The sequence below is a fragment of the Miscanthus floridulus genome, chromosome 8 (assembly GCF_019320115.1).
Source record: "Miscanthus floridulus cultivar M001 chromosome 8, ASM1932011v1, whole genome shotgun sequence".
Lineage (NCBI taxonomy): Eukaryota > Viridiplantae > Streptophyta > Magnoliopsida > Poales > Poaceae > Miscanthus > Miscanthus floridulus.
Window position 1 is genome coordinate 24,217,755 of NC_089587.1, and position 27,055 is coordinate 24,244,809.

Here is a 27,055-nt window from a genome sequence, read left to right on the forward strand (position 1 = left end):
GCCACCTCCTTCGACGGGAGCAACCCCTTATTGGTGAAGGCGGACAACACCTCCTCATCCACGTTGGAAGGCCTCCAGTTCAACATCACGCCTCGAATTTATGAATGAATCTGTGAGTTCTCCTCTCCCTCGCTCTACCCTCCTCTCTCCTAGAAAACCGTCGCAGCACACGTACAAACTTGGTGAAAAGGAGGAAGGAGGAATGGTAGTGGTTGAAGGAAGGCAAAAGAACGGGAGGAAAATTCTATCCCTTCCCCCCTATTTAATGCGGAAAGGCGTGCGGCGGGACGTGGCTCTAGCTGATGGGACGCGCCCTGCCTGACGAAACATCGCCCGGTTAGCGGGACGTAGCCTGGGTAGGTCCCACCACTACCATAACCCGAGCATGGGAAATAAGATGCAACCGCACGCAAACAATCCTTCGTCTTCCCAGGTAGGGTTTGGAAGGGCCCACCAATGAAATCTCCATCGAGGAGAGGCCAACGGGTCACTCGACTCGATCGAACGGCTTAGGCGACTGCCAAGACACAGGTAAGGAGCAGCGGGATGCCTCACGCGGGTTATGCTGACCCCGTCACGAACGACGGACACGGATATCATTCAGACATATCCGATAGGAGCTCCCTAGACCCGTCACTCGAGCCATCGAGGTAACCTTACCAAACCCCCTTTTTTGTTTTCTAGTGCATAACCATTCAATCATCCATTTTCATGCATGCATTCATACATTCATCCATACATTCATCCCATACATCCAAGCATTGCATATGTAGTTGTTGCAACACAACGCTTAGCGTTGCGTCATAAAGCGGTAGTCGACTCATTCGATATGAGCGACGACCGATCGAGGTTCAAAGGCTGACCCGCAAACGGCTCGAGGCCACCTCGCGTCAAACAGAGTCAGGGGAGAAAACGCAAATGAGCCCCAATGGCCCTCGCCCGGTCCGCTCAGAAGCGGACAGGGTCATCTCGACCTTCTCGTTTGATCCTAATCTCGAGCCATGCCGACAGAATCTCCATCGAGGTGAGGCCAGCTGGCCACCTGAGTCGATCTCCAAAACAGCTCAGGCACCTGCCGAGAGGCGGGTTAAGGAGCAGTGGTATGCCATATGAGGGCTATGCCGACCCCGTTACGAACGACGGACCCAGATTCCACTCGGACGTACCCATTATTAAGCTCACCGAGCGCGTCACTCGAGCCATTGTGGCAAGCGACATTAGCTCAACCCCTCCGGTTGCAGAAACCGCAGACGGGGCAATGCATGAAACTAGACCGACCCCTCGGCCATGCCCGACGCTTAGGTTGGTGCTCCATCCTCGGCTGTGCCCGACGCTTGGGTTGGCGCCCCATCTCGCCCGACCCCTCGATCACGCACGACACTTCGGGTTTGTGCTCCGTCTCATCCGACGGCGACCCACGATCTTACACCCACTGGGTGCGCTCGTAAAATGAGTGTAAACAACCCCTTCATGACTTCATAGAAGTCCAAAAGGGCTCGGGGGCTCCTGTCGGGTTCATAAACCTAGGGTCCCCAATGGATCCACTTCCCTGCAAAAACTCGGCCCAACAGACGACGTAGCGACAACATGCGCCTCCTAGACTAGCCTAGATACATAATGACAGGCTGGAAGAACGATCCGGTCTCTGACCGGAAGGCCTGGCCAAGGTGGGGACACAATCCGACTCCAACCTCCTTTTTCGATTGGGGATACGCCGAACCTCTGCTCGTGGCTCTTCCCCGACCGATACGGTCGGGGCCGACTAGGAATGACCGACCAGGGACGCCCGCTCGGTGAGGGACCGGAGATCAGGCGGAGCAGATAAGGTAAGGTGCTTAAGTCAAACCGCAATACCAAGGATCGTATCCTGTCATACCCTGCCATATCCTGCGTACCTATAGGACGGTGCCACCAGGCCATGCCAAATGGGTACTATGCAACCTTCTAGGCGTGTCAGAACACAAACAACATTGTAGGCGCCGACGTTTGCCAAACCAGGCAAACACGGTAGAGCCTACCACATGCATCTAGATATAAACAGTATTGTGGGCGCCGACGACCGTCTCGTACCCGACAACATGGGCAACAAGACTAGGTAGCACACGTATACATTCTCTCTCTTTCTCTGACTTGTAAGGCCATCCCCTTCGACTATAAAAGGGGATGAGCTCTCTCCTAAAAAGCTCTCTGGCTCTCTAGCTCTCCTAAAAAAGAGAGAAGCTAGACGATTCGAGCACTCAAGGACCTGAGAACTCGAATAGCTCAATAGCTCTAGAACTCTAAAGCTACATAGAGCATACGCTCCAATACTTAGCGCATGTTAGAGCCCCCGTCACTCTCGGCCCTTCGGTTCAGAGTCCGATCGAGCCTTTAACACTCCCTTCTTATTCCTACTCGTCTGTAACCCCACAGCAAACTTCGAGCACTTGGGCTCAGGAATAAAGTCACCGACCGACTGAAACTGGACGTAGGGCACGTTGCCTGAACCAGTACAAATTCTGTGTTATTGAGTGCTAGGCCACATCCGATCACAACGCACATCAAAACTACAAATATTTACTTGTTGGTCACTTTTCGCACCGACAAGTAGTTTCGTAATTGATCTTAATTCTTACTCTTAATTCATCTCGCAATTCTTCCCCTCGAAATATGGCATGAACTATACTGCCATAATTTCGAGAACTATTCAGAAAACTATGAACGAGGAGACACTTATGACTTACTTCATTCACATGATTATGACATGTAAATAAAGTTATTTCTTGATCCGTATAGGAGTACACTTTCCTCATTCCACTTCAAGAACTCAACGAGGTATTTTATTAACTATACTTTGGCAAGTCACGCTTGCATTTTTTCTTGTCCTTTGATTAGTATTGACCATGATGGTGTATTTCTATTGTGCCATGGTTAATACTAGGATAGCATAAGAGCTACTCAAACTTCTCTCGCTATACGGGATAAAAAACATATGAGTCATCACAAAACTTCTCACGCCATGCAGGATTGACTAGCATAAGTACTATGCCAAACTTTTCCTCATACAGGATAAATCTATATACAAATTACCGTAACAAAAAATTTAGTCATAATGACTAAAACATTCACTTATACTTTATTTTCTAATTAAATCTTCTCATTGATTCTAATTTAATCAGAAAATTAGTAAACTGGCAAAAAAGACTGTCATGAACTGGCTTGACTCAAGCTTTTTCATTCACATACCCTAGCATTATAGCATGTTGGCATGCAGCCGAGTGATCTCGTCGGTTAAAAAATAAAACTTACAAGATGCTTCTGCATCAATTCTACATAACCATCGGACAGAAAATAGAATTAATGCATAAAACTCATAAATTAACTTGAAAGATATATAACTACTCTTCAAAATTAAATTCTCCCGTTGGTTCGAATTTAATTAGAAGATAATCAACATCATTGCAGCGAAACACGATAATAAAATACATTCTATTAGTTCAGGAGCATTTCTTGGTCATTATCTACTCTCTGAAAAATTGACCATGTTGGTGTAAAATTTATCAGAGATTTAAACTTCAACCTTAAACTTATTATGATATTGTTATCATCAACGTTGGTCAAAAAATAACAATACCATAATTTAACATAAACAAATTGGACTACTCCTCTAATTTAAATTTTTTCGTCGGTTCCAATTTAATTAGAGGATAGACATAATCATAATTTACTAAAAGTAACTGCTCTTTAAATTAAATTCTCTCGTTGGTTCAACTTTAATTAAAAGATAATCAACATTAAACTTTGCAGCGGAAACATGAAAAATAAATTATCTATTTTTTAGAAGTATTTTACTGTGTTCGTCTACTCTCTAAAAAATTATCCCGTTGGTTCAAATTTTGATAGAGATTTAATCTAGACAAAAAAAAACATCAAAATTTGGTTCTAAAAACTAAAACAAAACTTCACTATTGTTTTGCGGCCCTCAGCGAAATCGACCCAACGGCCCATCCGCCAGCGCGCGCAGCTCGCCCGCGCGCCCGTGCTCTGCCACCGCCCAGCAGCAAAAACGACCCACGGTGGACGCTCGCGTCGCGCTCCCCCGCACCCAGGCCGCAACCTGGGCCTGTGTCGAGATTTCCCTCGCCCGCCTGGGATCTATCTGGTCCAGCGCACGCCGACCGTCCATCACGATCCGACGACCAGGCGTCGTTTGCGCGAGATCAAAACCCCCCGCCGCGGAGTTGCGCCCTAACCCTAATTTTATTTCTTCCTCACCGTTCTCTCTTTACACCGCATCCGAAAGAGAAAGAGCAGCGGAGTGGCGCCGCCGTCGGTCCCCTCGCCGGTGCGCTGGCTCGCCCTAGGCTGAGTGCGCTGCCATCGAGCGATCTGGGCGACGGTACCCTAGTCCCCACACGCGCTGCGGTGGGGCTCGCCCTAAACCCTAGCCCTTTCCATTCCCCTTTCTCCTTTGTCAGCCCTCAGTGTAGCAGACGCCGGAGAAGAAGTGCGGCGCCGCCACGGGTCCCCTCGTCGAGCGCGCGGTCCCTAGTGGGTGAGCGCGCCGCCGTCGAGCGGCCGTGGGGCGGTGCCCTGAGCCTTGGCCCGTGCACTGACGAAACAGCGTCGTGCAGTGGCCCGACATTTGTTTCCTGCGCGACGCCATCCGACGTCCGACGGTGGCGACCAGCAGGTGAGAACGGTAGGTCCCGCCGGCCCTCTTTCTCAACTCACTTCGGGTCAGGGTTAGGGTTAGGGTTAGGGTTAGACAGTTTCTCCTCGTGCTCACGGCGGCTCGGGGTGACTTCCCGCGCGGCGTCTAGGCGACAACCAGCGGTGGTGACGTTGTGGGCGGTTCCCTGGTAGGAAAACCCCTTCCTTTCCTTTCTCGTTCTGGTCTACCCTAAACTAGATCTACACACTAGAAGAAACTTCGGCTCTGATACCATTGATAGCGCTGATAGGATCATCTAGGCGTAGATCTAAGAGGATAAAACTTAACTGGACAAAGAACTTGCTGATGTACCTCATCCAGCGCAGTGTCGCGGCCATTGCGCCGCGACGAGGTAGCAACGACGTGGAGGCGTAGATGTAGCTTAACGCGCCCGCTAGGGTGTCGAAGGTGGCAGCAGTGCAGGCGCAGTCCAGTGGCGGCGGTGAAGACGGTGGAGCTTCTCGTCGCTCACAACGCGTCCTCTAGATCGGACTAGGGTTAGGAACCTCGGTGGGGCGTTGGCGGCTGCGATGAACCTCGTCCCTCGCGCCCCGACCCCCACCTTCCTCTTTATAGCGCTGCGTGACGGGGGCCCATCAGCGAGGAGAACGGCTGGGCGCCCCCGATCAGGACGCGGATCAAGAGCCCAATTGACTGTTGGGCCAACTGGTAGAGATCAATCTAACAAAGTGAAACCATGTCATGCATATGATATAACGGTTGGTCCTCCAGTTTGATAATGAGTGATCCTTCTACTAATTTTGAAACCACGAGAGAGAACAGGCCGCTGCTCAAGCGCTGACCAAATGGATTCCAGACAAGCCTCTAGAACAGGTACTTCCCAAGAGATAGCTGCAAGAGCCATGAAAAAACTTCTTGAATTTTCTGGCATTGCTTCTAAGCTGAACTCAAAAGATCCAAATATGGTCAACGTAGTCTCCGCATCTTTCTCATTGACGTATGAAACTGGGCCAGGTGCACAAGTGGCATATGTTGAGAGGTTGGATATGGCTTTCTCCCATTTTTCCACTCTGGTCTCCTTCTTGAGAGCCTTGCCCATGACAGCAACTGTAAGGGGATGGTGACCACAACGATCCAGCAAGACTTCTGCAGCAGGCTGTGAAGTATACAGAAGTTAAACATCCAAAAGTCATGGTGTTTGGAATTTGTCGTGATTCTAACTTTTGTGACATATCTTTTTTCTAACATGTCTTACTTTGCAAGTATTAGCATAACTACTAAATGAAAACATATATCTATGTAAAAAATACTGAGCATATTCGTGAAGCTAAACATTATGTTACTTAAGAAAACATGTTGTTAACAGGATAAGATTAATCTTGAAATACAAACATATGTACAAGTCGAGATTTTCGCAGCAGGGATGCCTTCATTAAAGCAGCAGATGAACATACGCAAATTAGTATCAGCAAAGAAAGCTAAGAGATGTGATACGCAGCTGAAACTAACGAAGGGCCATCAAGGCTAAGAGTAATGCATACCGGAAGCTCTCCAACACTGAGAAGGCTGTGATAGAGAAGAATCTCCCTGCTGATCTCCTTGATGTCATCTTTGGATATTTCTACCTTTTCAGCTTCTGCTATCTCGTAGATAGCTTCATCCCTTGTTGTCACGAGATACCGGCAATCATTATCATAGTCTTGTGAAGCGGTCAACAATGTCTTGCTCCCAAACATCATCAAGTAGGATCAGCATGCTCCTTCCGACCAATGCTGTCTGGAGCAAGCAACAGACATCGTTAAGATCTTTTCCAACCTCCTCCTTGACAGTCATGGAGCCGATCTGCACAAGGAACGTGCAGATCTTCCTAGCAAGGCGCTTATGGTATTCGCTTCTGCTCCCATTACATGCTGCCCTGCTGCACCACCGCCCAAAACCAATCTCAATCGCACCATCCACAAAAACTAAAAGGCGGATCAGAAGCAATTTGTCGCGCAAGGCATGACTTCCCAATACCAGAGAGATCGACGATGAGGACGACTCGATGAGCCCCATCCCTCTCCAACAGCTCCCTGGCATAGCTGCACTTCTTCGACACCGGGTACCCATGCTCCGACTTAACCCTCACCAACGCCGGCGTGCTCCTGGCGGTCGACGCTATGACCTTGCCGACGCTCTGGGTCAGCTCCTGCAGCTCCAGCCACTGGTTGAGGTCGTCCCTGATCAGCCTGACGTACCGCATGAGCGGGTCGCCCGCCACGGAGCTCCGCACCAGCCTGGCGAACCCCTTCCCTTTGCCCTTCCCGTTGCCGCTCAGGACCTTCCTGGCCTTGGCGACGTTCCCGCGCAGCTGGTCCATGAGCCTGCCCAGGCTCTGGAACTGGCGGTCCAGCTGCGGGCCGTGCAGCTTGTGCGCGTGCCGCTGCCTCGCCTGCTCCGTCAGCGCGTCGAGGTCGGACACGAAGTTCTCCAGCACCTGCAGCCACCTCGGAGCCTCCGCGAGGTCCGACGCCGCCTGCTCCAGTGCCCCGACCGCGGACACCATCGCCGAGACCAGCTGGGTCGCCGAGGCGAGCACCTGCACCACGTCCATGCTTCGAGAACCCGCTTCAGATCACGGCCGCAAAAGCAGCGCTCCCTTGCAGGAAGACTCAGCGCAGGCTGCAGCAATTCCACAAACACATCGCGTGCATCCTCATGGCCACCGCCGCAAACACGGGCAGCGCAATTTCTCGATCCATCAATTCAGAGACGAGCAAGCAAGCAGCCGATCGCTCACCCCCACAAGCACCAATCTGAATGCCAATCCCCGCTCGCATCAGTACCGCTAGCACTCCACCCGCAGCTACCAACCGAGACCTCCTCGGCCGGCCTGAGGGGATCGATTGACCGTCAGAGTCAGAGAGTTGGCGGTACGGGTACCTGTGACTGTGAAGGGACCCAAGAGCGACAAGAGAATTCGCAAAGGCAGTTGCCCATGGCGGGGCCGGAATGCATCACCTGTGTGGCGTCGTGGCGAATCGGGGAAGCTTCAGCGAAGGAGGCTGGGGCTCGCCATGCCCAGTGCCCTGCACGACCCCGTTTGGCGAGACAGTCAACACGACGATGAGTGACAAAGGAGGCGTCCGGTGTGCCGTCTCCACCCGGCTGACTGATTGATAGCCGCCTACTCGCCTAGTCGCCTGCAGCCAGCGACGAAAAATCCAACACATCCACTGGCTACGGACGGACGCCACGACGGGCTCCACGCGTACTAGGCCGGCGTTACGGAAGGGTTCTTTTACGGCCCACTAAAGAGGCCGGTTGACCCACGCGGGGGCCGCTAGGCCTGCTTCTGTTTGACTGGCATTCTTCTTCAGGTAACAGCACACGAGCCCAAAATCATACGGTAATAACTGGGCAACCCCCTAAAAAAAACAAATTAAACAACCTGCACAAGTGGTCGTAGATATTGTTTTGTTCCACCTGAATAGGGATATGTTCCGTGAGTTTATGTGCTTATTTAGAAATTTCGCTTATTTTATGTTCCACTGCAGAAATTTTGGTCTACAGATAATAGTTCCGGTTGAACAATGCTTATCAATCAAGCCAGGTGTACAAACCTTTATTCCGCGAGTTTACATGATTGGTTCCATTTGTATAAACTTTTGCTCCTCCTGTAAAGCTATTGCTCCACCTCAAGAACTTTTGTCCACAAGAGCAAGGAGATTTGACATTCACGTACATGCACAAAGATTTGCACTTGGTTTTTTAAGTGTTGTTATCTTTGACGCCAGGAAAAAAAACGCACGCTTAGTTTCAATCCTATTAACTAACCTGGATATCTTTAGTGAGGTATCAAAAGGCTCACTCTTTCCACTAACCATCGTTAGATTAATTCTCTCGCAAGCATACCATCACAAGGATTAATCTCCCGGACGGGTAACTCCATGGACAGTTCATGGACCTTCTTCCCCACCGGTATACCAAGCCTCTCCGAGGCCGCTCCCCACCGTCTCCACTATGACAGTTTCGGCCAAAATGCCGAGGGCCTCTCGTCTCTCGTATAGCTCCGACGGCAGATGATCTCGCAAGACTTACAAGCCTTGAGTGTACAACTCTTTGCGCGCAGCTTGCGCAATATATAGGCAACGAGGTGATGAGACCTGAGCCATGAGATTCTTGGTTTGGACTTTGGACACGTATGCTAGAAGAAGCTCCTTCTCCAGAGCCTGACGACTGGAGATGTTCAGGGTCACAACATATCGGTGTCATAATCATCCGTTATATATGTGGCACGACAGTCGCCGGAGCTTGCATTTCACAACAACAATGGTATGATTCAAGGCGGCAAAATAATCAACAATTAGATCTCCATCATAATGCCATCCGTAAGAAACATGGATCCTAGCAAGGGTTTAGTGATTCTGTGGTTGTCTATTTCTTCTTCTTCTTCTTTTCTTTCGAAAAGTTACTCTTGGTGACGGACTGACGAGCTCACGGTGACAACTGACACGGTCCTCATGGATTCGGCCGGTAAACGCGCGCGCGGGGTACCGGCAAGGCAAAGCCCCGGCCCCTGGTGCCTGCCTCTGCCTGTGGTCGTCACCCGAAAGACGAAAAGCCTCCGCGACCCCCGTCCTATCCTCTTCGGCGCGGTCCCTCCCATCATCTTGAAAATCCGTGCACTGTGCTCGTGGGTGAGGGAACCGCAGAAGAGACACCGCAAAAGAGACAACACCGCACCGGCCGGGCACGCCCACCCAGCCTCCCTCCCTCTCGGCTCGGGCTCTCCCTCTCCCTCCAAAGGCAGCGAGGCACAATACAACGCCAGTGCTCCCGCCTTTAGTCACCTGCGGGCCGCGGCCGCGCTTTGGTCAGGTCTGGATGCGCTGCCGCTGCATGCCCCAGCCCCAGCCCCCCAGGGTTCTCGCCAGTCGCCCCACGAGAAAAGGCGGCCAGGCAGAGGGGGGAAAAGAAGCCGACGCGCGGCCGGGCAAAGCTATACTACTAGCCAAAGCGGAGGCGGGCAGTGGCAGTGCAAAGTGCATGCATGTATAAAGGGCTCAAAGGAGTCGAGGCGATCGAAGAAGGAATCTCCCTCCCTCAGGCCGAGAGCCCGCGGCCTGCCAATGCCCCGCCGCGGCGGCGACGTGGCCGCCGCGCTTTGTTCTGCTGGTGCCGACCTGGGTCTGGATGCCGCTTTTGACTGGGATGGGATCTTTTCTCTCAACCGCTCAGGCTCAGGATGCGCGCACCGCACCGCGCCTTATCGGCCATCAGCAGCAAATCACTTGGGCTTGGGCGGGGTGGGCGGCACATGCGTGTGAATGATGCGTCGTGCAGGGGAAGCTCATGGAGCCATGGAGCCACCTGCCTTTAACTGCAAAGAGCTAAAGACAAGGCATGGGCGCATGGCCTCAGAAAAGACTTCTTCAAAGAGCATCCAATGCAACAATGCACACGCTCGTGAGCATGCAACAGAGAGACCGACGAGCTGCCGCTGGTTTTACCGATGCGGCGGTCTCCAGGTTGTGTGTTGTGTGCACGTGCTGGCGCGCGCTTCTCTGCGAGGAAAAGCACCGCATGCATGTGACCACACGAGACGGAGCACCTGAGGTGTTGGTTCGCCGCGCGACGGCACATTGCGTTGCACGTGCATCGCTAGCTACCTACCACGGGTCAAGCACAGCTACTGTGTTTACTCGGAACCAAAACGTTATCACAACTACAGAGGTTGAGGCCATCTTGGATATGATTCTTCATCTGCTGTAATTGGTGTTTCGTACCTGACAACGCTTCTCAGCATGGCACTCCTATAGAATGAATAAAACGCTTGACAACGCTTCCAGGACAAGGCCATGCTTCCAACAGATGAAGATGAAGGTGCCAGCGATTCACACACCAAGGACCATACTCATACACATGAACAAGATGAACGCCCCGAGATATTAAGAAGCAACAGTACTAGCTAATACTTGTGAAGCAAGCGTTTTGGGGTTACATCACAGGACTCGATCCAAGCGCAAACATGCAGAGATGAACGAACGGAAATAATAAAACAGCAAACATAGGTCCGGGGTACTGTCCCAAATGGGGATGAGAACGAACCAAATCTAAAAGAAACGGTAGGGGTGGAACAAAACTAGTAATAGAGCATCAAGGATGTCTTTTGCAAATCTACTACTCTCTTATGACGATGTGAGGACTCCTCTCTTCTTGCTGCTTCTCCTTCGTCGACGCTGCAAACTTGGCTCCTACGCCTCAGTGCCTGCAAACGGAACAACCCCACATTCGGTCAGAATCATGGATAGCAGCCAGAAAAAGGAGGGAAGATTTGATAATTTACAAGTAATTTTCGTAGGTCATGGCAGCGCTACCGGAGTCCCGTGGTGCGTTGCACCTGAAACATTCCATCCTGCTAGCAAAGTTGTGCTCGTTGCATCCAGACCTGTAAACATTCAGACAGGCACGCACAAGGGTTAGCAGAAAGCAGAATTCACAGGACATGAGAATCTCAAATCATATAACTAACTGAAACATGGAAAATACATGCTGGCAGAGTGCTATGACGTTGAAATATGGTGATAAGGACAACCAATCCTCACATGTCGCACAAAACCCACTAGTACGAAACACGTACCTACTCAATACTCATCCACTAATACAACACATCAGCTACACATCAGCAACTCCTTGGAGAAGATATAAAAGCAGTTTATTGCTATCATCCATGCAGACAGAAAGCATAGATAAGATGATTCTGTTGTCTCTTACTCCAGCATGTTGCTGATAAAACAATCCTTTTTTTTTCTAAAATAAAGCCAGAAAACACGGAAGCATAGCATAACAATAAGATATAAGCATACACAAGGTCACAACTACCATCAGACCGTGTGTATATCCATAGTCGATAAGAAAACAAGCACATGGATTCATGGAAAGAATGATATACTTTGCCCGTCCATGAAATAGTTACTAAGTTTGTAGATACACATAACTGAAAATAAGATAGAACAGAGCAAACTTTATCTTTCAACAAAGGTAGAAGGATAACGTTAAGTAACACGCACCTGGTGCAGATCCAGTCTCCAGACTTCCAACCGGGGCGGTTCGTACGGGCAGCACCGCTGCTGAAGCCGTAGCCCCGTGAGCGTGACATGTCACTATCAAAGCCGCCAGCACCACTGTTTACAGCAGCCTCCTCCTTGTAGGCAGAGCACTTGAAGCAGTTGGAGCGGCTGGCGAAGTTGTGTGCACCGCAGGAGCAGTACCAGTCACCAGGGCGGACATCAGAGCCAGCACCAAAGCCAGCGAAGGAGGAACCACCACGGCCACCGAAGTTGGCATAGTCACCTCCACCACCACTGCCACGATCAGCGACCCCACGTGGTTCACTGCAGCGCTGGCATATGTCCCGACGGCTGAAGTTGAGGTGCTGGCACGCCCTGCAGTCCCAGTCTCCCGGCTTCCTGTTCATCTTGCCTGCAGTAGTTACACTATCAAAACCATGCAAAAAATGGGCACCCAGATTAAGGGAGATACAATCAAAGAGCTAGAACAAAAACATAATCCAAGAAGATATATATATGAAGTTACACGCTAACACAAAGCTAAATTACCTAAACAAAGCTCGGCTGTTGTGTTGCTGGGTCCTAGGAAGTGCTATGAAGTGAAATGGTGATGCAGCAAGGTGCCTATGTGCAGGGGTATTTATAGTGAAGTATGGAGGGGATGCTGAAACCGAGGGTGAGCTATCTTTGTGCCTTTGATTCTTAGTGCACTTTGGCCCGCGAAGAACAAGGGAATCACGTAAAACTAGAAAGAAGAGGGGAGTTAAAGAAAAGAAAAGAAGAGAAAGCCATTAAAGGGAAAAGAATTATGGGGAGTTTGAATGCCTCCTTTGCCCTGCATCTTAGCCTGCCTTGGCAACATCTTTTGAGACATGGGATGGAGGGATGTGCACTTCTTCGTATTCTTGTGCTTAGGAAATATGGCATGCACTAGCTGTTGTAGGTGTGCTCAGAATATGTTTTAGCAAAAACACATCCAAAATATATAAGGCTGCAACACTAATATGGAATTTGAGGAGGTGGTTGGTATAGCATCCAAAATAGAGTAAATGTTAGTGATTGGTAAAATATTCTCTTTTCATGGCACACTTATATAGTTAACTGTTGAATGACAGATTCTCTGTCTCTGTCTTCCTATTTTTGAAGGTATAATACATCACCCATTTAGTTACCTCGTTCCAAAACCACAAACACGTCTATACCAACAATACAACTTATCGCACTAGGTCGAGCAATTGTGGAGGCTGCGCTGCGTCGTAACCTAATCAAGAATCATACAAAATATATGGAAAGAAAAGCAAAACCTAAAATTAGCACTTATTAGATTCCGATGGAAATAAGCAAGTGTTGGAGGTGTTGAGAATGGAGCCTATCATTCTGAACCTATGCTTATTTATCAATATATAACCTTTGATTCCTGCAACTAAGAGAAATGCTATTCCTGTTCCTGATATTCGACGCTAACTTCGCCTTCCTTTACTATCAATTATTGAGAAAAGACCACGGAATCCATTCCAATCAACCATCACATCAACTCAGTGCTATAACCATTTCTGTCGAGCAATCTACAACAATATCATGGCCCATCCATATCATTTACTCAGCGTAACTTGAAGTAAGCAAGCCTTTTTCAACTCGAAGTCTCGGAACACCTTTTTCCATGGATTTAGAGGTCCCTTACATATAGCTTAATTAAATGGTGATAATTAATTTTCTGAACCATATACTATTACTAATATGAAAAATAAGTCCCATAATTAATTGTTAGAGAAATATTTCTAAGAAAATGAGAAAAGTAGGTATCAACCAAACTTCAATGAATGGATCAGAAATGGAATAGCTAATTTTCTGGATAAGAAGGAACAAGTATGAATATGGGGACACTGCAGCACAAGTGAATATTCTAAATGCAAGGAGAGAAAGGGGCATAAAGTGTTCAATAGCTTACCAACAGCGTGAACATCTGTTCCCTCCATTCTAAGTTATAAGACGTTTTGTCATTTCTAGATACATAGCATTTGCTATGCACTTAGATATAGACTATATCTAGATACATAGTAAAAAGCAATGTTTTTTTTAGGAGATAGTAAAATAAATGTATCTAGAATAGCCAAAAGGTCTTATAGTTTGGAAGAGAGGGAGTACATGACAACAGGATGTGCAGGTGAAAAAGCAAAATTAGCACTAGAGAAAGAACATACTATCTTCACAACTAAGTTAATCTAACAAATGAGAAACCTTTTCTTTGCCAAAAAAGGAAAAATTAAGAGAAGGTCCCCACTCCTGCCCCCTGGATAAGATTAAATAAAATCGATAATGCAGTTCATGCAAATAAAAACAAATGTCTTTAAACAAATATGATATGGTTGAGAAGCAAATACATTTTACCCCACTTCTGCTTAGCAAATAACCTGCGCTATTTTATTTTTGGCAAAACTCAGAATCACTCGTGAATTGATATACCACTTCGGCCCCGAGGGTTTTTCCTCACTTTGATCAACAGGGGGCTACTGATAGACACACTGTCCACGTATACTAAAAATAGCAGTCTCTACTCATGTCCACAACATAGGTGTGCATCGTTGTCTAATCTAAATGCAAAAGCATACTGGCAGATGGTCACATGGTTATATGATACAAAATTAAATGGGTGAAAGTGACAGAAGAGAAAGAAAAGGAAAAACTACAAATCAAGACATAGCTAGCCAATTGGATTGATGAGCTGTAAGCGTTGAGAACTAGGCTTTATCTTTTTCGTTATAAGAGAGGGAATTTTCGAATGCAGATAAAGATGCCATTGTCTCATAATGAAACACCCCATGCACAAAACGAGATGAAAAATGATTCCTGGGCAGAAAGCAAAGGGAGGAGCTGATGCATAACTGGTGAGAATGCCTGAATACCAATAAAGACAGGGCAAAACCAAGAGGGTAGTAGCCCTCAAGGGTGGCGTTGACCACTGTCTTTAGAACTCTTTGAACAACCCTTTAATTTTCAGTTGTGTTTTACATCTCCTGTGTTGTTTCCCTTGCCCTTTATCATTCTCATCCTCGAGGCTTTACATTAGTGGATTTGCTTTTGCTTTTTATCTACTCCATCTATTTCATTTCTTTTATGTTATTGTGCTAGTTACAAGTACTAGCAGTCATGGTAGTAGATGCTACCAAAGAATATATAGGTTTCAAAACCATAGGATGATATGCCTTCTCTTCCATTCCATTCTCTTGGGTGAAGTGAAAGGAGAAGCAGATACAAATCATGGAGTCGTGTAAAAAACTGAGGGGCCAAAAGCTAGTTTGGATTCTCTCCTAGGGAAGTGCTTCCATGCATGACCATGACCAAACCCCAAAGGAAGTGATCACTTGATAGTCCCTAACATGCTTTGATTCTCTGCTTTTACACAACCAAGAAGAAACAGCTCGAGCCTTTAGCTTTTATGGTAACAAGCGTACTCAGATTAGAATTAAGACTTGTAACAGAGCACAAATAATCTTCAGCAACAACCCTATGTTCTACCAAGTGCTTTTTGACTGGTGGGATCAACAAGACCTTCAAAATATGCAGATTTCAATGGAAAGGTTTGGGCATGAACTGATAAACTATCAAGTTGAAACTGAAGATTAATCTGTATTTGTAGTAGGATTGGATCTAATTTTATAGATATACTGAAGCAGAAGTTGATGGCAAATGATCCTTCACAAAATTGTATTCCAACACCTAGATAAACAAAAGTAATTTGGTATGTTTATGATAATAGCACATATATCTTCCAACTGTTAGTTTATTTCTTACTAGATATCCAAGTATATGTGTACATAGAAATATGTATCGTCTTTGCACAACATCAGCCCGTGCCCCATGATTTGCATCCAGCCACTACCTAGATTGGAGCCAGCATACTAGTCAAACCTTCACAAATAATCCACTGATGTCCCAAGGCATGAAATTTCTGAACTTAAACCCCACTTTTTGCAAGGATTGGTTTAAGTACGCTCTCCTTCCTAGAAAATGAATCATTAGGTGCACTTGCATGCTACATCTTTGTATCTAGGATTCCAAAGACCATGGTACAATTTTGCGGAGCACCCTCTTTCTGGTTTGTACTCCCTCACTGACATGAATCCAAACAATTAACATATATTGGTTGTTTCATTCCCTTTTGAGCTGCCTGCCTGCTTGAACCACAAAGCAACGAGGCGGCACACGAGTGGGCCACAACGGGGGCACTGCCTAATGGTGCATGAACTTTAATTATATTGTTACAGATTGTATGCACAAGCCATCGAGTGCAATAGATTCCATGGCATGTATGGTGTGTTCATGCATCATGCAGCACACTTGCAATCCTGTAGTTTCTTCATGACGTAATCGGTCCTCGACGAGGATAAAGTCAGTCAGTCAGCCAGTTTAGCTGACCAGCTTTCTTGTGTAGTCTCGATGCAGATTCAGTGATGGGGTATCATAGAGGTGCACATAAAGATCTCTATTCCACAGTGGCCCATCAGGGACATCAAAGCAAATGCTGTATGAAGTTTTCAATGGATAGATAAGAACAGAACGGTGCGCAGCATGATAGCACAACTCAACTGAATGACTGATGCAATGGGACCATAATAATGGTCCCATCTAGCGTAGGATTTCATCCGAGGGGCCAAACATGGCAGCAGCAAATAGAAAATAGTAAGATCAAACAGTCAAATACAGACCTATAGCATACTTTCAGATAACACCATAAACAGGCAGGCCATCACGCTCACACAACTGTCACTGAAACAATGACCCATTTCCAGGAAGACAAACGGCTTCAGATTTACACCCAAACGGAGAAATCACCCATACTCCGAGTGGCGACAAAGATTGCATCAAAGCAGCGAACCAAGCACCACCCTGCCCCCACGGCTCACGGCAGCAAAAGCCGCCGATTCTCTCCTCGTATCAGATGCCATAGCCATAGCTGTCGACTAATCAGCGGCCGCACGAATCTCAAGGACACGCGCCCTCAACCCCGGTGCCCGGTCCCAAAAACCTTTACCGCGCGCAAACGAGGATACCAACGGGAGAGCGAGAGCACGAGAGAGATTGCAGCCAAACCAACGGGCCGGAATTCGCAACGTTTTGCATCCAAATCCCTACAGATCGATCCAACCCTAATGGGAAAAAAATAACAAAAAAATCAAGCAAAAACAACCGATCGCGTGATGCCGTCAAAAGCAACAAATCCAACGGACCCAACCACGACGATGATACGAACAAGGGAAGGAGACGGACGTGTGTACCTGACCCCCGATCCTCCTCGGCTCCTCGCGACTGGCAGACGGCGGCGCGTGGGGAGAGAGAGAGGAAGCGATTTCGTCAGGATCGACGCCGGAAGAACACAAACCAAACGAAACGTGAGGGGATTGAGGAGAGGGATACGAAAACCTACCTCGCCTCGCGCCCTCGTCGCCGCAAGAACAAAACAAAAGTTTTTTTTTTTTTGCGTGCGCGTGCGTATTTGTTCGCCTGATCGGTGGGAGAGGGAGGGACGCGAGGCACCGACGTCGAGGCGGGTCAAAGGACAAGCGTCCACCGGTCCCACGCGTCGGTGGCCGCGGGAAACCGTGCGCCGTGCCGTGGCTTTCGTGGCAGCCAAGTGTCCAGCCGGTGATGTGATCTGTGACTCACTGACATGTGGGCCGCCGATTTGTTAGGCCCACACGGAAAGGGGTGCACCGTGCACGTGCTTGGGCAGGAGCGTTTGGATGATAATATCAGCCGTCCATGCCTGGAGGACACTAGGTTTGAGTCGCTGTGGAAGAAAAATGGACTAAGAGGGTGTTTGATCTGGCTATTAAAATTTGGAAGGTGTGTTTGGAGGATATTACGTGGACTGTTCGGATATTAATAAAAAAACAAATTACATAATCTATCAGAAATCCACGAGACGAATTCTTTAAGCCTAATTAATCTGTCATTAACATATGTTTACTGTAGCAAAACATTGTCAAATCATGGACTAATTAGGCTCAAAAGAATCGTCTCGCAAATTAGTCGCATACTATGTAATCAGTTTCGTAATTAGTCTATATTTAATACTCTATGCCCAACATCCGATGAGACAGCAACTAAAATTTAGAGGGGCAACCAAACACCCCCTTATTTGGCCTTGCTTCGCTGAAAAGTCAGGTCGTAAAGTATTGTTGGCTGATTTATTATGAGAGAAAAAAAAATATACCATGGCTAAAAAGACGGGCTGATAAGTTCCAGCGAAAGCAACGGATTTGTGAACACGTAACGCTAGCCTCAAGTTTTAAGTAAACATGATTTCATGAAACTCTATTCTACTACCCATCAGTCCGAGTCCAGTAGTTAGGGGCACAGACGGATGCAATACTGGTAGATGTCGCTGATATTATTATATTTATTTTCAATTTATTTTTAGACTCAGATTTGAATATGAATAGTATTAACTATATGTCGGATATGACATGAATGTATATCAATATCATAAATGTGCTATTTAAGTAATCGAATATGGATACGATATCGGATCTTGAATATCCAGACTCAGATACGGATAGATTTGAACTCCTATAAACGAATTCGGATTTGAATACGGTCAAAAAAAAATATTCGTACCATTTACATTCATTATTAGTGGATTGACACTTTGACACCATATATTAAAAAAGTTATTAGGCGCCTTGATTTGCAAAACCTTCCGTGTATCGCCCTGTTCGTTTGGCTTATAAGCCATACTTTTTCAGTCAACTAACAATATTTTTCTCTCACAACAAATCAGCCAACAGTACTTTCAGCCATGGCTTATCGGCCAAGCGAAAAGGCATATAGCCTTGAGGTTTATGAAAAAAACTTTATGACTCTAATAAACTCATGTTTCAATGCTATGATCTTAAATGAGTGCCTTTTTATTATGTGAAGAATCTGGTTTCGATTTTCTTCGAAATCACTAAACACTATCAAACGGTCAAATATGGAGTGATTTTACTTTTTTTACACTAGACTAGAATCACACGGGATAGTTCCTCCTTGTTATGATTCTTGCTTTCCGATCTCCTCTCAAGTGAAAATATTTAAAAATTGGCTGCCTTTGAATTGTTCTTTAGCTAGTAGAAAACAATTTATCTCTTGAAACCTATATATATTTATGATTTTCTACACGTAGAAACAATTAATTTCACCCTCCTTTCAAAAATCAGAATCGTACTGGCTAGCAGAAAGATTTGAGAAATCTATTTCGAAGCCCAAACTTCCGGTTGTTTCTGCGCCCAAATGGAAAAGAGTACCCAATGGAAAATGGAGTGGAAGCACGATTCTGCCAGAAATGGGAGTACCATTCCGATGAGCAGCGTGAGTACAAGAAAAATTGTTATTTCCCATTCAATGTTAAAGTGGTTTTCTATTTGCAATTAAAGAACTTCTCATTACTTATTTGCCATTGACTCAAACTTTCAATCCCTTGCAATGTCTATTCCATTGCAGCTTGTTCGTTTAGCTGTGACTTGTCGTAAATGATCGTAAATTTTCAGCCGGAACAGTATTTTTCTCTCACACAAACCAGCCAGCAGTACTTCTTCACGAACCAGCAACGATACGAACCAGCCAACCGAACAGGCTGGTAACTTCTGTTGGGGAATGCCAGACTTTTTCATAATGACTATATTGCCCTTACCAACCCATCTTACAAACTTCAGTAGTCTCTTAAACCTCAATGTGTTGTCAGAAACAAACCTCAATGAAGTAGTACTACTTTATAAAATATAAACTTTATATTTACAGATTAATTCATTAATGTATTTTTCTTTGGTAAAAATGTCTTGTAGACGAGATTCTACCTTTTATATCTGACAATATCTCCATAGAAACTATCAATCATGATAAGAAGGAAAATATAGAGCAACACAACAACACATGAGAAATGGCATGTAAGGATGAAGGTTTGAGTCGGTGGCAAATAAGGAAGGAGAGGTTTTTCAGTGGCAAATAAGGAGAAAAAGTTTCTTAGTGACAAATAAGGAACCGCTTGAACTTGTAATGACAAATAAAGAATTTTCTCCATTAGTACAGGGACGCCAGAAAGTGCAAATAACACATACCGCAGACTATGAAGTATACTTGGCCATCGGGCCGGCCCGGCACGGCATGGCCCGGGCCCGTGCCAGGCACGGCCCGGAGGATGTCGGGCCGGCACGGCACGCGGGCCTCCCGGGCCGTGCCCAGCCGGGCATCGTGCCTGACCAAGGGCCCAGGCACGGCCTGCTGGGCCGTTTTTCGGGCCGGGCCGGCACGAGAAGGCACGGCCTGCCAAGCGTGCCAGGCTGGCCCGAGGCCCAAAGAGAAGGGAAGGGGAGAGCAGGAGGCAGGGCGCCGCGGCAGGCAGCCGCCGCCGGCGGCGCGCTCGCCCTGGAGGTGGGGCCGCGCGGGGACGCCGCGCGCGGGAGGAAGACGGTTGTGCGTGCTTGAAGCCTTGAACCCTAGATCCGCCACCGGCGAGCGCGCCCGCCCTCGATCCGCCGCCTGGGACGCCACCACCCTGGATCTGCCGCCGGGGACCGCCACACGCCTCCTCGCGCGTGGATCTCGTCGTCCTCCGCCTCGCACCGGATCTCGCGAAGCCACCGGATCCGGATCTCGTCGGGGCTGCGAGCTCGGTGGATGCGCCGCCTGCTCCTGGCTGCACCGCCGCCGTGGTTGGAGGGAGACGGGGCCGCGCTCGCTGCCGTGGTCGAGCCACGCCGCCGTGGTTGGAGGGAGAGGGAGGAGGGGCGCCGCCATGGTGGGAGCGAGGAGGGTCGCCGGCGTGGTTGGAGGGAGAGGGAGGGCCACCGAGGGAGGGAGAGAGGAGGTGGGGAGGCGAGGAGGAGGCAGCCGTGTGGGGAGGCGACTGGGGCGAGGTCGCGAGGATAGGGTTCGGCCTTCGGGCGTGGCCGCGTCCGCGTGGGGACTGGGGAGGGGGCTGCGCCGCGCGGGCCGGCTGGTGGCCTGGTGCTCTTAGCAGGCCGGCTGGCCGGGCCGCTGTCGGGCCTCCCTCCATTTCTCGTGCCGGGCCGTGCTGGCCCACGGGCTTGGGGGTCAGCCCAAGCACGGCCTGAGCAGCGGGCCGGGCCAGCCCGGGCCCGAGTTTCATCGGGCCGTGGCGGGTTCGTGTCGGGCTTTTTTTCCGTGCTTCGTGTCGTGCCGTCGTGCCTCGTACTGCATGGCCAAGTATACTATGAAGTCGAAGAGAAAACAAATGATCCACATGTTATCAGTGAACTGCCTGCAAAAATACAGTTTCCATTGTGCAACTTGTACACTTTTTTTTATTAAAAAAGTTAAGATACATAGGGTTGAAGCTGTGGTTGCACTGCACAAACCATGTCGCAACAAATTCACCCTTTGCGTAGTACTCACTTCGACCAAAATATAATGCAATTCTCACTTTCGACAGTCAAACAATTTAAATTTGACCAAACTTATACAAAAGATGGCTAACATTTATGATATCAAATAGGTATCATTAGTTTGTTAAACTTAACAAAGTTTGACTTGGTTCAAATCTAGAATTACATTTTTTTTTTTGATGTAGTAGTTAGTACACAACTTCATGTCTTCACGGTGAACATTGTTGTTCTCAGACATTCCAAGAACCCCGGCTGGGGGTGCAACCGTGCAGTTGCCCTTTGGGGCACATCTGCTTTTTATATAAAAAACCGTACAGATCATGATTAGAGGCCTCCCAAACAGTGGCGGATCCAAGATTTTAGAGTAGGGTATGCCCATGACAAGAAAATATTTGGATGAACAACATAAAAAGTTCACAAGAGCCAAGACATTTGAATTTTGATTACCTCTGAACATAGCAAAGGCCAAAGGGATTTGGATTTTGATTACCTCTGAACCAAAAAATCAAATCGAGGTACCGGAGCAGTCGGGCTCGCCGGCTCCTGCGGCTCGGGTCGTGCCGAGCGAGCAGCTCTGGCTCCGCAGCTGTCGGGGGAGCGGGGCGGTAGGGGGGAGGGGGGGGCGCCGGCGCCGCAAGCGGCGGCGCAGCGCGATTCCGCGTCCGTCGAACTCGAACGTTCCAAGCTGCTGGCTGCCCTACCCCTACGGCAGCCTCCTGATGGGTTTGGGGAGTGGGGAATTGGAGATTAGGGAGTGGGAAGGCCAGATGGGCCATTGGGCCGTCCAGTTAGGTGTGGCCTGTGGGCTGCTTTTTCAGTTAGATGCGAATTATAGGCAGAAAATAGTGAAGAGTCGTAATTTTGAGACCTTAACTATATTGTGCATGTATATACCTCTAAGAACTACTAAATTTTTTCCCAAAAATGTTGGGCATGCCCGGGAATACCCGGGCACAACTGTAGGTCCGCCCATGCTCCCAAAGGAGGACACAGATATCTAAAACGATAATTGCAGGGGGCAAAAATATCATGTTATTATGCAGGCCAATGTTTTCAAGGCGGTAAGGCGAGGCGTGGCGAGTGACTACCGCCTTACGCTTAGGCGAGTAAGGCGTAAGGCGAGGCGACGCCTTACCAACTAAAGGAAATTTTAAAATAGCAGCTCAGAGCAGTATATAGATTTTTTTGAGCAAACTCAGAGCAGTATATAGATGATAAAGAAAAAAGGAAAGGAAAAAAAAAGAAAGGAGGAGTAAGAAGCCCAGCCCATGTGGCCCTCACCCTAGTAGCCCTAGCGTGTCTTCATCTCTCTCGGTCTCTCCTGCACTGCGCCGCCGCCGCCGCCGCAGCTTCCGCCTCCGCCCATCTCTCTCTCTTCCCTCCCGTTCCCTCCGCCTCCGCCCACCTCTCTCTCTCTCTCTCTCTCTCTCTCTCTCTCTCTCTCTCTCTCTCTCTCTCTAGTGGAAGAGGAACAGAGGAGGCAGGGAAACAGCAGCCTGTCGCGCGGATGGGGAAGAGGGTAGGGGGAGGCGGAGCGGCTCGTGTCCTGCTCGATGGAGGACCAGAGGAGGCGGCGGGGAAACAGCAGCCCGCCGGCGGCTGCTCCTCGCGCGGATGGGGAAGAGGGGAGGGGGAGGAGGAGCCTATTCTTGAGGCGGAGGCTCGCCGGCAGTAGCTTCTCCCGGCGGCGCAGGCGAACGCGTTCATGCGGGCGAGCAGGTAGGTCCGTCTTCCCCGCGAGCGCTCCTCTCTCTGCTCTCTGATTTCTCCCGCGCTCCTCTCTCCACGCGCGCCTAATCTCTGCGCGCGGGACTGCTCTTTCCCCCCATCCTTTCTCCCGCGCTCCCGCGTTTTCCCGCCGCGAGCATCCCGTATGGCGCCCGCCTTGCTCGATCTGGGAAGAATCGGACGCCAAAGCGACGTTTTCCGGACGCCACAGGCCTAAGGCGGACGCCATACGAATTTGAGGCGAGTCGTCTGCCAAATCGTCTGGCCTGGAGCGCCTTGGCGATTAGGCGACGCCAAAGCGACGCCTTAAAAACATTGATGCAGGCCAAGTTTATCAGTCAATGCTAACAGAATCTGATAACTAAATTGAAGATAAGATTTCACCAGGGCTATTCTGCACTCCTGTTTTTTATAGTAGGAAGGAAGGAATAGATGGATGGATAACATTTCTCATAGCTTGATCAAATAAACACTTGCATAGATGAAAACAGTCACAAGTTTCAGCTGGACATAATGCAATTGGGTGACTGATAACATAGGCAATATATTCATTTGTTGGCAGGTCACTGACACCTAACGAAAGGCTTATCTTATTACCAGAAGTTTAATTTTGTACCCACAGTACGTTTTGATTGTTATATCGTTTCATTGTACCTCTTTTGACTGTATTTGTTTTTTAAAAAATTATTATTGAGATAGTTAAAGTTCCTCCACATAAGATAATTTGATATATAATGATGGGATCACAGGCTAATGATAGAGCTATAGTGCAAAAGATATTGTTGGTCATCACAAATCATCTCTATAAAGTGTCACACTGCCAGCAACTAAGTTCAAGAGAATGGAAACAGTCAAATAGTGTATTGAAGGAAGATCCTGTGATGTGAGCATATACTTTTGTACTTTAACTATGTGACTGTTTCATTCAATAATAGAGTCACTATTCAGGAAAAGAAACTGCTGGAATATGTAAATAGAGCATACTTGAGCTGAATCATAACCAACAGAACTAACAATGGAGTCATACTACCATTCGATTGAAAATGCGTTAATCTACAACAGCGAACCATGGTTAGTGGCATCTTTAAGGTAAGCAATTACAGCAACACCACATAACACACCACCTTTACCAATTTGAACCTGAAGGTTGATGTGCATTCGACCACAAATATACAACAGACGTAAAATGCTCACCAGCAGCAGGTTCCTGAAAAGGAAAATGTAGTTATAGCTTTGGGTTGAACATAGCAAGCATGCTACAAACCTATAAAGAAATAACAAAGACTATTTTCACCAGATGTGAACAACAAAAACTTATTTCACCACAGCAAGAGAACAACATGCCTTCCCCATGGTATCGAATTATATGAATACTTTTTAAATTTTTTTTTAGATTGCAGAAGGAGAGCTAGACTGGGAGCCTTCTAAATCTGAAGCGTGTAGACAGACCCTCTTACCCATGATAGTGTGAAAAAACGTTGTGAGTTCTTTAAGTATCAGTGTGGAGCGCTTTCAGTGCCCACCATCCAAAACCAAGCATTGATCGTTCTTTTGAGAGTGCTGTCAACTGTTGATTAAGTGTTGTTGCGACTACATGGGACAAGAGTCACTGGGTGTGGACTGTGGAGTCCTTGTTGGATTTACCATATACAAAAGCAGTTAGCACCAACAAGAACAGAGGCAACTAGGACTCCTTCCATAATCCAAGTGTTCAAAGGCAAGTATGCATAGAACTTGGTACTGCAGGCAAGTGATGTTGCTGTTATCATGCTTGTGCAATAGTGTTGTTGTTCCTTATAACCGATATACATCCACTGTTAAAATTGACTATGGTGAGATAGTCCTTTTTAATTTTTATCTCACGCTTGCTAGTTTGCAGAGAAAGAACATGTTTTTTAGCATCCAGGGCATAAATCATTAGATATTTATGGAGTGTTTGGTTTAGGGAATCAACCCATTCTAGATAGGTTGATGCATCATGAGTTCATTCCTCAAATTTTGTGAAATGAAATGACTTTGTTAGCTTGTTAGGAATGAGATGGTAGGTGATGGATAAATTGATTCCATTCCACAGACCAAATCAAAAAATTAAAGAGTGAGATGATGACGGACTACTTCGTTCCACATGTGATCTGCAATATCTTGCACGAAGCAGCTCAAAGCAGGAATTGTTAAGGCTATAAGTTTGCTTACATCAGTCACTTTCGTCTCCTTCGTTGCCTCCGTCTAACCGACGGAGCCCGTCAAGCGCAGCGCCAAGCTTTGGGTCGATGGATGCGGCGGTCTTGAAGGCTTCCCGAGCTTCGGCGGCGAGCCCCTTCTTCTCGTAGCACTCGCCCAGAAGGGCATGGGCGCGGGCGTTCTCGGGACTCAGGCGGACGGCCTCCGCGAGATCGGCAGCGGCCAGGTCGAGGCGGCGGCGGCGGTGGAGCGCGAGCGCGATCTCGGCGCGCTTGGCCAGCGCGTCCCCTCGCTCGCGCGGCTCGAGCGAGCGGGCGAGCGGCGGCGCGAGGGCGGCGTCGAGGGCGCGCAGCGCGGGGAGGCGGTGGCCCTGGAGGTCGAGGGCGAGGGCCTTGAGGATGAGCGGGGCGGCGTCGCGGGGGTCGAGGGCGATGGCGCGGTCGGCCTCGGCGACGGCCGCGCGGGCGAGCGGGCCGGGGGCCTTGGGGGCCGCGGCGCGCGCGCGGGCGAGGAGCTGGGCGCCCTGCGCGAAGTGCCGGCGCGACTGGGCGGACGAGCCGCCGCCGGCGCCGGAGCGGCGCAGCCGGAGGGCGGCGCGGCGGGGGAGGGAGTGGAGCGCGACGAGCATGCCGGCGGCGAGGAGGAAGAGGAGGCACTGGATGACGACCTCCGGCCAGGTGCCGGCCGCGCCCAGTGCTAGGGAGGACATGGTGCGCCTTGGGTTGGACTGCGCGTCGGGGTCAGGCAGTAGTACTAGCAGACTGCAGAGATTCGTCGTGCGGACATGGCTCGGGCAGGTCTCTGTAGTCGTACTGGACTCATCCGGATTCCGGCTCAGCCTTTGCTTGCCTTCGTGCAGCGGCCGGTTGAACCGTCGTGCGTGTGCCTGAATGCCTGACTGTAGAGTGTTTGGAAGGGTTTTTTTTTTTTTTTTTTTTTTTTTTTTGGGAGAGAGCGTTTCGAAGACTCGTGCCCTGTTTAACAGTTCCACTTCATTTTGCTAAATTTTTCAAGATTCTTCGTCACATCGAATCTTTGGACGCATGTATGAAGCATTAAATATAAATAAAAAATAAAACTAATTACACAGTTTAGACAAAATCCACGAGACGAATCTTTTAAGCCTAATTAAACTATGATTGAACAATAATTACCAAATAACAATAAAAAACACTACAGTTGTATTTTGCAAAAAATTTGGCATCTAAACTGGGCCTTCATAGCCATGTCGAGCTAATGTCTAATGCACTGACACCCCCTTAACCTAACCTTGCTTAGGAAAACATGGAGCGCGGCTGTTTTCGACAAGCCAGGCTTGTGCTGGTAGTCGTTGGCCATCCAGAAATAAATATCTTGTCGCCTTCCTTAGCCCTTATTGTTTACGGCAGCAGAAAAGAGGTTAAAAGAGGAACATAGAGTTTACGGCAGCAGAAAAGAGATCAAAAGAGTAGACGTGCAGGACGAAGAAGGTGGCGTGGTTAGTGTTCTCGGTAACTCATCGTCGATGTACAAGGCCATCCAATCACCGACAAGGCAACAATAGGCAACGAAACAGCAAATTTGCAGTATAGGCTTAGCTTATAACGTACTGTTCGCGCCAGAGAAATAAACCAATTTAGAAACACAACAAATTAAGATGGCACACTAGTTTAGCTGCAATAATGACAACATCTATCCTAGACGAAATTAACATGGCCATAGACAATCAAACAACATTGGACCATTTGAATATGTCGTGGCACAGAGATACATCAAATGGAGCTTTATTCACTACTCCGCTAATGACTCCAAAAAAAAGAACAAGGGAACATAAGGAAGAAAGTAAGGTCGGCTCATGAATCGTGCCAGGACTTTACATCTACCATAGCTACGGTCAACGCTGGCAGGGATGACATGAATTTTTTTTCGGTCCATGTCATACGCGATGATTGTTCTTTCCGCCCCAACAAAAAAAATCAAATTACATTCTAGGTGAACTGTAATTTCTGTGTAGGCTGAATCATAATCCACGTAACCAAACTGAATATTAGTCTTTCCAAACACCTTCAGTGTGCTGA

At 48.1% G+C, this 27,055-nt stretch overlaps 2 protein-coding genes and 1 pseudogene across 5 annotated transcripts; all 3 read right to left on the minus strand.

Annotated features, from left to right (window-relative positions):
• The window catches only part of LOC136471370 (uncharacterized), a 46,000-nt pseudogene extending 37,961 nt beyond the window's left edge, over positions 1-8,039 (minus strand).
• A 2,543-nt stretch (positions 8,040-10,582) lies between these two features.
• Positions 10,583-17,249, minus strand: LOC136475995 (RNA-binding protein involved in heterochromatin assembly dri1-like). Of its 4 annotated transcripts, XM_066473651.1 has the most exons (5): positions 17,132-17,249; positions 16,983-17,013; positions 11,707-12,118; positions 10,983-11,084; positions 10,583-10,904 (listed from the first exon to the last, which is right to left on the minus strand). In XM_066473651.1, exons 3-5 carry the CDS (start codon positions 12,111-12,113, stop codon positions 10,898-10,900), a joined length of 516 nt encoding a protein of 171 aa, XP_066329748.1. In that variant the 5' UTR covers positions 12,114-12,118; positions 16,983-17,013; positions 17,132-17,249; the 3' UTR covers positions 10,583-10,897. The 4 variants fall into 4 exon arrangements, with proteins under 4 accessions (XP_066329748.1, XP_066329751.1, XP_066329750.1 ...); XM_066473654.1 differs by lacking the exon at positions 17,132-17,249 and having other exon boundaries at positions 11,014-11,084; positions 16,983-17,125; XM_066473653.1 differs by lacking the exons at positions 16,983-17,013; positions 17,132-17,249 and adding an exon at positions 12,256-15,272 and having other exon boundaries at positions 11,707-12,132.
• Positions 17,250-23,669: 6,420 nt separating this feature from the next.
• Positions 23,670-25,813, minus strand: LOC136471371 (uncharacterized). Its single transcript, XM_066469095.1, has 2 exons — positions 25,011-25,813; positions 23,670-24,024 (listed from the first exon to the last, which is right to left on the minus strand). The coding sequence occupies exon 1, from the start codon at positions 25,705-25,707 to the stop codon at positions 25,012-25,014; it is 696 nt and encodes a 231-aa protein (XP_066325192.1). The 5' UTR covers positions 25,708-25,813; the 3' UTR covers positions 23,670-24,024; position 25,011.
• Positions 25,814-27,055: the final 1,242 nt, after the last annotated feature.